This window comes from Hippopotamus amphibius, chromosome 4 (assembly GCF_030028045.1).
Source record: "Hippopotamus amphibius kiboko isolate mHipAmp2 chromosome 4, mHipAmp2.hap2, whole genome shotgun sequence".
NCBI lineage: Eukaryota > Metazoa > Chordata > Mammalia > Artiodactyla > Hippopotamidae > Hippopotamus > Hippopotamus amphibius.
This window is the reverse complement of record NC_080189.1, coordinates 18882404-18896148: the sequence shown is the minus strand read 5'-3', so window position 1 is coordinate 18896148 and position 13745 is coordinate 18882404. Positions and strand designations below refer to the sequence as shown.

The window sequence follows — 13745 nt, the reverse complement described above, 5'->3', positions numbered from 1 at the left end:
AAAGATAATTGCCTCAGTCATGTGAGGCCTTTGATTGTTTATGGGTGTAACCTGAGAATGTTAGCCAAAGAACTCAATAAAAGCAACCTGGGATGAGTCAGCAGGGCTCTTGTTCCGAGAGGTCTTGAGCCCCCTCCCCCCCCCCCCCCCCCCCCCCCCGGTCCCACTTTTCTCTTCAGTCTGTGTCTGTGTCTTCTTCAAGCTTGCGGCACCCGTCACTCACCTCCAGTCGCCGAGCTGGTCACGGCACTCCTGAATGTGGTTGTTATGCCTAATAAACCACCTTTCTAGAGTCACAGTTGAATGCCTGAGGTGCTTAGTGAAGTCTTTCTATTCTGGATCAGTTGGAATTTCAATATATCCTAGAATGTATATTCTCTGGTGTCTCAGTCCCACAGTAGCACTCTGTCATATCATCCTTAGTCTTATCCTGTGCTTGTACAGCCAAGCCTTCAGCCAAGGACTGGGGAACCACTATGTAGACTACAAAGCCTTCCCTCTATGTAGCTTTCTTCTCTCTGGTACCAAGGGTACCAATTTCAGCAGCCCCAGGCAACAATCTCACTTCCTCAGGTCAACATGACTGTTATGCTGTCCTTAAGTGCCATCTTCCTAAGAGGTAAAAAGCACCCCCAGGAAGAAGACACGAATGAAACATGGGCTTATTTCATGTATTTATCTTCTTTCAAGAACCATATGTAGTTCTGGTGTTTGTGTTGTCCAGATACTTGAAAACAGTTAATTCATATTTTTTGTCCAGTTTTATAGTCATTTATAGTGAAAAGATGACTTCAGATCCATTACTTCATTATAACCAGAAGTAGAATAATTATTTTTACTGTGAGAAATACATTATTTCAGGCATTGCTTTTCTAGTTTAAATACTCAGACTTTCTTATTTCAACATAAACATATATATGTCAGTGTCAAATTATGTTAAAATTTATAATCCTTAGTGACACTTCAATTATACTGTAGCTCCAAACTCTATGCAGAATAGCCTATATACTTTAGATATGGCTTGATATCTTTATGGTCTCTCATCAGCCTACAAAGAGCCATGTTTTGTGTATTCCCGAGTTGGGGGCAACCGAACAGCCTTGAAGCAGCCTGTGGATAACTGTGACGATACTTTGATGTTTGAAGCAAGGTTTGAGAGTGGTAATCTACAGAAGGTAGTCAAAGTGTAGGTTTTAATTATTTTTATTTGAGGAGCTAGACTATCAACTATTCATTATTTCCTATGTTAGGCACATTAGTTTTAGTATCCATTACTGAACTATAATTCCTTGAAGTATAGATGCTAATTAGAGATTATTATAAGGGGGGTAGGTATGGAAGGTTCTGGATTCAAACAGTTTTGAGAACTATGAATTAAAGTGAAGCAGGTTTCTGTAATGTACATTTTCAGTATGCCAATATGAATTATTGCTCACACACAGACACACACATACACTGCTTCTCAAACTCTTTAATGGAGTAGTTCTTCAGATGAGTGTTCTGTAAAACATGCTTGGGAACATGCATGCAAGCCAAGGATATTTTTTTTTAATTTTTTATGAAAAATTTTAAACACACACCTAAGTACAGCACATAATACAGTTCTACATTAACTATCATATACCCATCACCTAGATTCAACAGCTCTCAAGGTTTTGCAATATTCATTTCACCAATTCTTAGTTCACTGTTTATAACTATACATGCAAACACACATACACATACAATAAGTGCATAATGCTGATAGTATAGGAAGCAAGTACTTGGTAAAGAAAAAAAGTCACAACTAACCAGATAATTAAAATTGTTATATATAAGTAATATACTAATGAAATTATTTTTGCCTTTAATTAGTATCTTCAATGATTAAGAATGGGGGATGCAAATAGTTATCAAATACAGTTCCTGTCCTCTCACAGAGTTTAAAATTTTGTAATCCATATGCTCATAGTAATTTATGTATGTTTTTTACCTTTCTTAGTGATAGGTAAGAGTTAGAATCTAATATGAAGCAGAAATATATGTCTGAAGTAAAAAAAGAAACACGACTTTATTTCTTAAAAACTTAAGAACTTTAATCACTGCTTTTATAGGAAACATAACTGGGTTGAAATGTATAATTTTTGTCAAATGCCCACTTTTCATGAGCTCTCTTGAATTACAAAGGAATAAAAAGGCTTTAGAATTAGCATAGAACTAGTTTTGCATACAATAAAGAGGAAATTTCAAAACTTTGGTCTTTTGCAATTATTTGCTATGGGATACTGCCTAAATAAAGTTTCCCAAATAAAAAGCTTTCTGTGAATAGGTAGTTTAATTTATTATTTGTATATTTATTATTACTATTATTATTTAATTTAAACTTGTATGTCATTTTTACATTTTTATGTGCTTTTCCCCCCCTTCCTTTTTTTGTGTATTAGGGCAGAATATGAATACCAACTGACTGTGCGCCCTGACCTGTTCACAAATAAACACACTCAGTGGTACTATTTCCAAGTCACTAATACTCAAGCAGGAATAGTCTACAGATTCACTATTATCAATTTCACCAAGCCTGCTAGTCTTTATAATCGGGGTATGCGCCCACTGTTTTATTCTGAAGAAGAGGCCAACGCTCATAATATTGGCTGGCAGCGAATAGGAGACCAAATCAAGTATTACAGAAACAACCAGGGGCAAGATGGGCGCCATTATTTCTCTCTTACATGGACATTCCAATTTCCACACAATAAAGATACCTGCTACTTTGCTCACTGCTATCCATACACTTACACAAACCTGCAAGAATACCTCTCTAGCATCAATAATGACCCAGTACGGTCAAAGTTTTGTAAAATACGTGTCTTGTGCCACACAATTGCTAGGAACATGGTGTATGTTTTAACAATTACTACCCCCTTGAAGAACAGTGAGTCAAGAAAGCGAAAGGCCGTGATTTTGACTGCAAGGGTACATCCAGGAGAAACCAACAGCTCTTGGATCATGAAAGGCTTCTTAGATTATATTTTAGGAGACTCAAGTGATGCACAGTTGCTTCGAGACACTTTCATCTTCAAAGTGGTACCCATGCTGAATCCAGATGGTGTGATTGTGGGAAATTATCGGTGTTCCTTAGCTGGACAGGATTTAAACCGTAACTATACATCTCTCCTGAAGGAATCATTTCCTTCTGTTTGGTATACGCGGAACATGATCCGTAGGTAAAATAAGCCTCAAATTACCCTCTGCTTATTTAGTAAACTTGGTAGTAAGAGTTTTGCTGCCACGATCCCACTCATTTTACTCTATATTTTCTTAAGATAGTTTAACTATAGCTACTTAATTTTTTTCCTCGTTCTTCCCAACTCTGCTTCTATACCTTTCTGGCATTACGTCAGTACATTCACTAGCTTCCTTTTAAATAATGAAATAGAGTCTGTAGTGAAAATGTATAGTTAAATTTGCCTGTCCTAAATTTGGCTTCTTCCCAAAGCTAATGGTAGCACTGATATTTATTTTGGGATCCTTGAATCCCTTATATGTGAAAATTAATTACATCTACAGAGCCTTCTGGCATACATTGCTCTATGATGAGTCTTTTGATTATAGGTTACATACTTATTTAAACTTTCATGAATAGTCTTATTTGCCCCTGGAAAAAATGAACTGCTTTAAATTTTCTAAGGACTTGGAACACTAAAATGCACATAATATTTAAAGATTTGTTGAATTACTGGGTGAATTTTTTAATAGATTGACGTAATAACAATCAGGAATAGGCATTGCTAGAGTAGAAAGATTTATTGGCTTCAAAGAACACCCAAAGCCTCTTAACCTTTTTGGTTAAGAATGTGGAGACTGGAGTGAAAACATACCAGATTGGAATCCCTGCTATATCATTTGCTGTGTGATCTTGAGCAATTTAAAAACAAACCCAAACCTCAGTTTTCTCATCTGTAGTGTGGGAGTAATAATACTTACCTCACAGACAGGAAGATTAAATGAGAATATTATTACTAAAGTGCCCAATATTACTGGACCATTGGAAGCTCTAAATGTATTGTTTCCTCAAATGTAAAAAGAAAGTTGTTAATGAAATAGATATGGATGTAAAAACTCTTTGTAAACTATTTAGGATTGTTCAAATGTTACAGTAATAAGTACTGTTATAGAGAGTGTTTATATCCTCATCCAGCTCTGTCACCAGAGCCCCGTAGTGCAAGCATAAGAGCCCAGTTCCAAGGAGGAGGACCTCAAGGATACCTCCAGTCCCTCAAAGGAGCTGACAGGCTTCAGGAGCACCCAACATTGGCTCTAGTTACCTTAGTTCAGCCTCAGCTTTCATGTTAATCCTTTTGTCTGCTTAGACCCATGGGGACTGAGGTGCAGATCCCCACAAAAAAAGTGAAAACTGGTTTTATACCCCTCACAAATGTGGACTTCAGGATTCTCTGAAGTTATTTGGGAAATATTTAAGTGATAAAGAATAACCCGTGACTTGCTTATCTTCCTGGGGATGGCAAACAATGGAAAGAGAGCTGAATAAATGCAATGTGGTATCCTAGATTGGATTCTGGGACAGAAAAAGGACATTATTGGGAAAACTAGTGAAATCCAAATAAGGTTGAGTGTTTAATAGTAATGTGCCAACATTGGTTCCTTAGATTTTGACAATGTATCATGGTTATGTGATATGTTAGCATTAGGGGAAACTGGATGAGGGGTAGGTATATGAAAACTCTATTATTTTTGCCAATTTTGTGTACATCTAAAGTTATTCCAAAATTTAAAGTTTATTTTTTAATAGAAAGGGAACTGATGGGATACCCATTAGAGTATTTATAATGTCTACTTAATGCTCTTTGACATTAAGGGTGCCTGCCCCAACACAAGATAGATTACAGGCCAAGGTCCCTTGGCTTGTCTCTATGGAAGATATTTTATGTCTTAATTCTTCTTAAATTGCCTCATAAGAAGGTTAAGACAGGAATCTATTCAATAAGTTTCAGAAAGACTTCCAAGAAAGAGAACTACCTTTAATGCAATTAATTCATCATAGGCAGATAAATAGAATAAAAGTCACATATGTGTGGAAAGGTGAGCAGCTGCAAGTGTGTCTAAGATTAAATACATTTAAAGTATTTGAGAATAACAGTAGATTCTAATATAGGATACTTAGTGTAAGATACTTAGAATATCTTTAACTGTGGGTAAGAAAAAAATTCCACTGTTCTAAAGTGATTTAAATTAGTGTAAGATGAGAGACCCTGTTCTGTTTCACTTCAAAAGTAGTAACACTTCTTTGGGATTTAATTACTTAGAGGTTTCTTCTGACTCACTTAGAAGAAACCAAATGTTCATTAAAACTGGGGAAACGGTTTAAAAATATACAGCATATCTCATTTAAGGAGCAAACTTGATAATCTTACTTTATAAGCTAGTTCTTTTTCTAAAAACTTGTAATGATCATTTGGTGGCTTTATTATCAGTCTTATGTTATCAGTTAGAATTTACTGGTCATCAAGTGAAAAGGGGCAATAAATTAATACGTGTAACAGACTTCAGCTTGGGATTTCACTATCGTTTAAAGAAGTATTGTTTTGGATAGAAGCTACGCTTTGAATATTTTGATTTTAAGATTTAATATTTTGTTATAAAAGTAATACATTCCATATTACTAAAAATTGTTAACATTTGATATTTATTCTTCCAGATATAACAAACAGTATATATAATTTCAGTTAAGGAATATAATAATGCTATATGAAGTTGGAAATATGAAAATGCAGAAATGCTCATAATCCTACCACCTTAATACCACCACTTTTTCTCCTTTTGAAAGCCTCTCTACTAGTTATTTTCATCAACCAGTTTGGGGGCTTATTTTTATTACTTTAATATTCATTGAATGCCTAAATTATACAGGCTAAGAATTGTGCTCTTGAGAAATGATTTATTTAAATCATTTATTAGAAATTTACCAGAAAAACAATCAAGTCAAATTTTGGTACCCTTTTTCTCAAAATGGTATTTACTCACCACATTACTCAAAGGTTAAATATTAATTGGCTTCAGCACTAAGTCATCAGGCACTCAATTTTTAACACATATTTGAGTACCTGTATACACAGCACTGTTTCACATGTTTTGAAGCATTCCCTATCCATAACGAGATTAAATCTCGAAAATATAAAAACTTACCTAGGCAAGTGCCAAGTAAATGGTACCAATATTAAGTCCTACAGGAGTTCAAAAAAGAAAAATCTATGGATTTGACTAGTTAGGAAGTGAGACAGAGGTCAGTGTTGAGGGATAAAGGGTAGTATTTGCATTTACAAAGATGAAGAAAGAAGGTATTTCAGTCAGAAAGAACCTGTGTGAGAGCTAATAGGCAAAGACAGGAGTGAGCTGTTTTCTGTGTTCAACAAAAAACAAAAAAGCAGAGAGATCCTGTTGGAGAAAGTCTTGGGAGTAAGGTAAATTTTATCCTTATACTGGAAAGCTAAAGCATTCATATTTTATATACAATTAATAGGAACTTATTGTAGGTGTTTAAAAAATTATATATTAATAATAATATGCCTAAGAGGTAAGAAAAGAAGTTGAAAACTAGGATGTAAGAAAGTCTGTTTATTTGGATATTAGACTTGTTAATCCATAATTACAACCGTAGAAGAAAAATGCAGACGTAAAATGTAGTAACTTGTTCTTTTTCTTCTTGGTAGATTGATGGAGAAACTAGAGGTTATTTTGTATTGTGACCTTCATGGCCATAGTAAGAAACAGAACATCTTCATGTATGGCTGTGATGGTAGTGACAGATGTAAAGCAGTATACTTAGAGCAACAAATCTTCCCCCTTATGCTGAGCAAAAATTGTCCAGATAAAGTAAGCACCTTTAATATTTTGACTTTTCCTTTATTACATGTTGCCCATGCGAGACAGCAAAATGGATAATTTTATTCAGTAAACTGCTTTTTTATTTAGTTATTTTGACTGCTTTATACAATTGACCATAAGAAAGCAACTATGTGAAATGACCAGTAATTTGAAATATGAAAAAAAAGTGTCCAATATGCTACTACCATACTTAATGATAAAAGAATGACTGTTTTCCTCCTAAGGTCAGGAACAAGGCAAGGATATCCACTCTTACCTCTTCAATTCAGCCTTATACTGGAGGTTCTAACAAGTGCAGTAAGGGAAGAAAAAGAAATGCAGACAGATTGGAAAGACAGACGTGACTGTCTTCATAGAAAACCCATGCAATCCACAGAAATTCATAGAATAAGTGAGTTTAGCAGTGTCAAAGGATACAGAGTCAACCCACAAAAACCAGCTGCAGTTCTGTATCCTCACAGTGAACAACTGGAAACCACAATTTAAAACCAAAATAAGTGAAATACTTGTGACTACAAAGGGAAGGCACAAGGGGATTTTCAGGAGGTGATGGAATCGTTCTACATCCTGATTTGTGGTAGTGTTTACACAAACCTGTATATGTGTTAAAATTCACAGAATTGAACACAAAGGAATTTTTTTAAATTGTATGGTAATTAAATTACAAAAACTCATTGTAGATACTAATGTTATAATAGTCCTTCAGGGCAAGTTATCTTGCATGTGATAATAAAGCATCTTTATTCAATTCTGAAAATCTACAACATGATCTTCATTCCTAAGCATGTTTAGGCTCCTTCCTTTAGCCTTTTAAAGTGAACACTAGCAAGAATTAGTCAACTAGTTTTGAATGCATGTGTTATATATAGATAAAAAGTAAAATTTATTTCAGAATTCAAGTCTGTAATTCTCAGAAATGTAAATATGTCATCCTTAAAACGAGTTATTTCCATTGGTCAGGAAATAAAAGCTCGAGAAGCTTTAGAGAGAATTACTGCTTTTGCACAACTACTACTTCATTTCCAACCCTACTCCCTACAAAAGACACTGTGATTAGAAAAGCAATGGGTCTTATTTTTATTTGCTTCTTTTCAGTTTTCATTCTCAGCTTGCAAGTTTAATATTCAGAAGAGCAAAGAGGGAACAGGAAGGGTGGTGATGTGGAAAATGGGAATCAGGAACAGCTTCACCATGGAGACAAGTTTTTGTGGATCTACTCTGGGTGAGATCAAGTGTCCTCATTCATGACTGTCAGAGCTTTAAACCAAAGAGACATGTTTAATGTAAGATTAATAGTGTAGACAAACTGTAGACAGATAGTGAGCACTTTCTTTCTACTTAGATACATACTGATATCTAATCAATTCTATAAATAGGATGAATATGAATAAACAAACTCCCACAGTATATCTCTAACTCATCATTTTCCTTTGTTTAGAAAAAGAAGTTTTAACACATATATAGAATATCTAATTGGTTGTTTCATGAACTAATCTTTAATTGCTTGTTTGGGTTTTTGTTTTTGTTTTAGAAGGGGTTCCTACAGATGACTAATGATTTCAAGAAAAAGCCATGCTCGTAATTAAAATATCAGTATAGAAATACCTTTAGTAGATTTGCTATTTTTTTAGGCAAAATAGACTGGGTCTTTGTATTGTTTTGGTTTTTTGTCAATCTTTAGTTTAATTGGTTCCTTGAACTACAAATAAAAATGTGCACTACTTCCATTTAAGAAGCCTTTTAGTCACATTTAACATATCCTTAGAATGCCCCATATTAAGGTAACTGTCACATTATTAGAAAATATATCAACTCAAAGGAAAGTGCTGGAAATCCACTCATGTAACTTCTGGCTAGTTTTTAAAGCACCTTGAAATTGATATAACACTATTAATGATGATGAAAACATTAAAATATTTACCCAGGATTTTCTCTAAGTGATAATTAGAGTGCTTATAACTGGTAACCAAATATTCCATAACCTTCTTACTGAATTTTCTTCTGCTTTGCAACATAGACTAATTGTATTAAGTCACCTTTGGTCCAGGTGGTGGAGAGAGAACAAAGGAAAGCAATAAGCTGTTAAGTGACCTGCCCCAGAGTAGAAAATCCAAAGGACAGGATATGGAATCATATCAGATGTTTTGTTTATACTCTGTTTTGCAACTTAGGCATACCTGCTAGGAAAAAATGTTTAACTCACCCTCAAGGGTGGATAAACTTATTGATGTTTTAGGTAGTAAAAGAGGCACTCATTTCAACATAAAAGACTTGGAGTTGATGGGATATCATTTTTGTGACTCTCTCTTGGACTACTGTGATCCAGACCGAACCAAGGTAAGTCAAGTCCATTTGATAAAACATCAGATTCCAGTCTCTTAGAGAACATCACCTGCCTGTGGGCCTACAGCACTTTGTTCCTTTTAACATCCTAACAGCGTTCAGTGTATTTTGGTACTTGATGTTCCAGGTGTCTATAAATATTAGTTTAATTAAGAAATAGTTATTTTATAATTAACTCTTCTGTCATTTCCCCCTAGTATTATCAGTGCCTGAAAGAATTAGAAGAAATGGAGAAACATATAAACTTGGAAAAAGTCCTTGATGATTCAGATAGTTCTCTGAAAGGAATTACATTGGATCTTCTAGAGTCTAGGTAAGTCAAGATGGTAGAAGTAAGGTAATTTGCTATGCTGTTCTATTGATACTGTGCTCTTTATAATACTATGAGGATATGATTGTCAGCCTGTACTGAATTATGAAAAATAGGTGGAGGAAAATTTTTCCCATGCACATTACTTTAGCCAGATCTCATCAAGACTTCATTTATTCAAATGATATTAATTGAGCACCCACTATGTACTGTATGTAAAAGACATATCAAATTGTTTTTAATGCTGTCATTACCCACAGAGAACTTACACACTTATAGAGATGCTATATAAATAACCTAAGTTAGTGAATAATAAGTGCAAAATTTAATGCCAAGGGAATGTTATTGGAAAAAGGAAGCTACTAATTTTAGTGTAGTTCCTATAGGAAAAGCAGAACAAATATTTGATTCTTTCCCTTTATTTATAAATTTTCAGACCTCGAGTTAGTGCCCCTGGAACCTCCAGTGGCGACTAATAAGTTTGTTTGCAGAAAGAGAATATCATTCATTTTGAACTCATTGATTTGTCTATATAGTAAAACCTTGGATTGCAAGTAACTTGTTCTGCGAGTGTTCCACAAGATGAGCAAACATTTCTAAAAATTGTTAACTTGATAAATGAGCGATGTCTTATAGTACGAGTAGTACGTGACACCAAATGTCACATGATCACAGCTGAGCCAATGGAGCTGACCACTGACGGACTGATGGATCTGCATCACGAGCAACAGCTAGAGGTTATGGAGGAGATCTCATCTGCAGAGGAGGAGGAGAAAAAGGCGGAGGAACCCCTTACTTCAAATGAGATTAGGGAGATGTGTAAAATGTGGGAAACAGTGCAAAATTTTGTAGAAAAGCACCACCCAAACAAGGCTGTAGCAGTGCGAGCGATGAATCTGTTTAACGACAATGCAATGTCACCTTTCCGTGAAATCCTCCAAAGGAGGCAAAAGCAAGTGTCATTGGATAGGTTCCTTGCTAAAGTTGCACAGAAAGAAGATTCCATTGAGCCAATAGGTAGCAGTGATTCCATTAGTGATAGTGAAAGTCACCCTACATAATAACCCTCCTCTCTTGTCTCCCTCACACCAGCCATGAAGGTTTTAAAAGGTAAGTACAAGACTTCCTAGGTGGCGCAGTGGTAAAGAATCCACCTGCCAATGCAGGGGACATGGGTTCGAGCCCTGCCCTGGGAAGATTCCACATACCACAGAGCAACTAAGCCTGTGTGCCACAACTATTGAGCCTGTGCTCTAGAGCCTGTGAGCCACAACTACTGAGTCCATGTGCCGCAACTATTGAAGCCCACGCGCCTAGGGCCCATGCTCCACGACAAGAGAAGCCACTACAATGAGGAGCCTGCGCACCACAATGAAGAGTAGCCCCCACTCTCAGCAACTAGAGAAAGCCCATGTGCAGCAATGAAGACCCAACACAGCCAATAAATAAATAAATAAATTTGTTAAAAAGTAAAAAACAACTTTAAAAAATAAAAATAAAAAAATAAAAGGTAAGTACAGGTTAATTTGTTTATTTTTCTTTATATTTTGTATTTTCCTTATTTTGTATTATATTACAGTATTATAATCATTTTTATGTGAATATTTTTGGGTTGTGGAATAAATCATCTGAGTTTCCATTATTTCTTATGGGGAAATTCGCTTTGATATACAAGTGCTTTGGATTATAAGTATGTTTCCAGAACGAATTATGCTGCAAACCAAGGTTTTACTGTATTTGACGTGTTTCAACCAATTTCAGTCATCATTCTTCTAATACTCTTCTAATGTCTAGAACGACCAAACATCTACACCACCTTTGTAAACATTCTTCTTCTTATAATTAGAACTATTTCTACCATTCCAATAAGATAATGAAGTAAAAGTAACAGTTGAAGTTTTAAAATACCATCAAAACATTCTGTAAATTAAAATAATTTATTATTTTTTCTAGTAGCCACGGCTCTGACAGTTCAGAATCCAATGACTCTCAGACTGATCTTCTCAAGCTGAGTTCTCAGGTACAATTGAAACTTTCTGCCTATGATATGGATATGCCAAATAGGTACTCTTCTTCTTATGACTAACAATCAGGCAAAAAAAGTCTGCAGTTGTATAATTACTGTATAGCATAATTGTTATTTTCTTATTATGTACCATATCCTTAAATCACAGAATTTTCTACCCTTAGGGTTTTTTTTAACACCCTTGCTTTATTGATGAGAACAGTTAAGATCCAGAGAGATTACATTACTTTTCAAAAGCCACACCACTTAATGATAGTTGGTAGCATAACATACATCACCTGACTGCTAGTCCTATATTCATTTAGTTATTTAACAGCTATGTACTGAGCTCCGACTGCATGCTTGGGAATAGAGCACCGAACAAAACAAGACAATAAATCTCTAGTTGGTAAGTAAAATATATGATGCGTTACATGATGAGAAGTGCCTAAGAAGGAAATTAGAGCAGGAGGAGGATTAGGGAGTTTAGGTGGTATTATGTACTGAATGTTAGTGTCCCCCGGCCCAAATACACACATTTAAAACCCTAACCTCCAATGTGATGGTATTAGGAGGTGACTAAGATGAGCTAAGACAGTACTCTATTGGTACATGTTAGAAAATGCTGATATTGCCATGAAAGGACTTTTACAGGTGATTGTGGAGAGAGCTCAGAAAGAAAGGAAGAGAGCTGTAGAGTAAGTTTCCATCTTTTTAGAGAACACATAGGTAACCATCTACAGATAAGGTCTCAGACAGAAATGAGGAACATGTTATTGGACAGTGGACAAAATGCAGTCCTTGCTATAAAATGGTAAAGAATTTGGCTGAATTGTGTTTGTTTCTAGTGTTTTGTGGAAGGTAGAACTTGTGAGTGATAAAATTGTATATTTAGCTGAGGATATTTCTAAGCAAAGTGTTAAAGGAGTGGCTTGGTTCCTCCCGACTGCTTACAGTTAAATGCAAGAAGAGATAAAAGAACTGATGAAGGAATTGTTAAGCAAGAAGGAACCAGAACGTTAAAATTTGGAAAATTCTCAGCCCATCCATAATCCAAAGAATGAGAATGTGTTGTTCAGAATAGAATAGTAAGTGTGTGGAGGACCAAGCATTTGATTAGGAGATTAGTGTAGGTATGAACCACGGAACTAATCAGCCACCCCAGCAGGAAAACTGCTAGTTTGAACTGAAGGGGACAGAGACAGGATAGAATAAAGGAAGGCTGTCAGACTTCTACAATTTTACAGTATGGTACAACAGAGCTCTTCAGCTGAGAATGTGTAATGTTCTTCAAGACAAGTTTGGGTTTTTTTTTTTATTATTGAAGTATCATTGATGTACAAAGTTACAGGTGTACAGTATAGTGAGCCACAATTTTTTTTAATAAATTTGTTTATTGGCTGTGTTGGGTCTTCATTGCTGTGCACAGGCTTTTCTCTAGTTGCAGAGAGTGGGCTACTCTTCATTGTGGTGTGCAGGCTTCTCATTGCAATGGCTTCTCTTGTTGTGGAGCACAGGCTCTAGGTACACAGGCTTCAGTAGTTGTGGCACGTGGGCTCTAGAGCATAGGCTCAATAGTTGTGGTGCATGGGCTTAGTTACTCCGTGGCATGTGGGATCTTCCTGGACCAGGGATCAAATCCATGTCCCCTACATTGGCAGGTGGATTCTTAACCACTGTGCCATCAGGGAAGTCCATGATCCACAATTTTTCAGTGTTACAGTCCCTTTATAGTTATTATAAAATATTGGCTGTATTCCCCATGTTGTACAATTATCCTTGTAGCTTATTTTATACATAATAGTTTGTATCTCTTAATCCCCTACTTCTGTATTGACCCTTCCCCCTTCCCTCTCCCCACTGGTAACCACTAGTTTATTCTCTATAGCTGTGAATCTGTTTCTTTTTTGTTATATTCACTAGTTTGTTGTGTTTTTCAGATTTCACATATAAATGGTATCATTATTTGTTTTTCTCTTTCTGATTTATTTCACTTAGCATAATACCCTCCAAGTCCATCCATGTTGCTGCAAATGCCAAAATTTCATCATTCTTTATGGCTGAGTAGTATTCCATTGTGTATACATACCACATCTTCTTCATACGTGCATCTGTTAATGGACACTTAGGTTGCTTCCATATCTTGGCAATTGTAAATACTGCTGTGAACATTGGGATGGATGTACCTTTTCAAATGAGTGGTCT

General features: G+C 35.6%; 2 protein-coding genes across 12 annotated transcripts in view; one reads left to right on the top strand and one right to left on the bottom strand.

Moving 5' to 3' along the window:
- The window catches only part of CYREN (cell cycle regulator of NHEJ), a 132644-nt gene that overhangs the window by 40303 nt on the left and 78596 nt on the right, over nt 1-13745 (bottom strand). The gene's annotated exons all lie outside the window — the stretch shown is intronic.
- AGBL3 (AGBL carboxypeptidase 3) overlaps nt 1-13745 on the top strand; it is a 106991-nt gene that overhangs the window by 39261 nt on the left and 53985 nt on the right. The window contains exons 6-12 of one of the 11 annotated variants that reach the window (XM_057730515.1): nt 1048-1186; nt 2424-3203; nt 6708-6870; nt 7978-8104; nt 9119-9219; nt 9423-9538; nt 11489-11555. In XM_057730515.1, coding sequence (XP_057586498.1) covers nt 1048-1186; nt 2424-3203; nt 6708-6870; nt 7978-8104; nt 9119-9219; nt 9423-9538; nt 11489-11555 — 1493 coding nt within the window. Of the gene's footprint in view, nt 1-1047; nt 1187-2070; nt 3204-3442; nt 6871-7977; nt 8105-9118; nt 9220-9422; nt 9539-11488; nt 11556-13745 lie in introns of those variants that run through there. The other 10 variants (XM_057730505.1, XM_057730504.1, XM_057730506.1 and 7 more) reach the window with 10 other exon arrangements.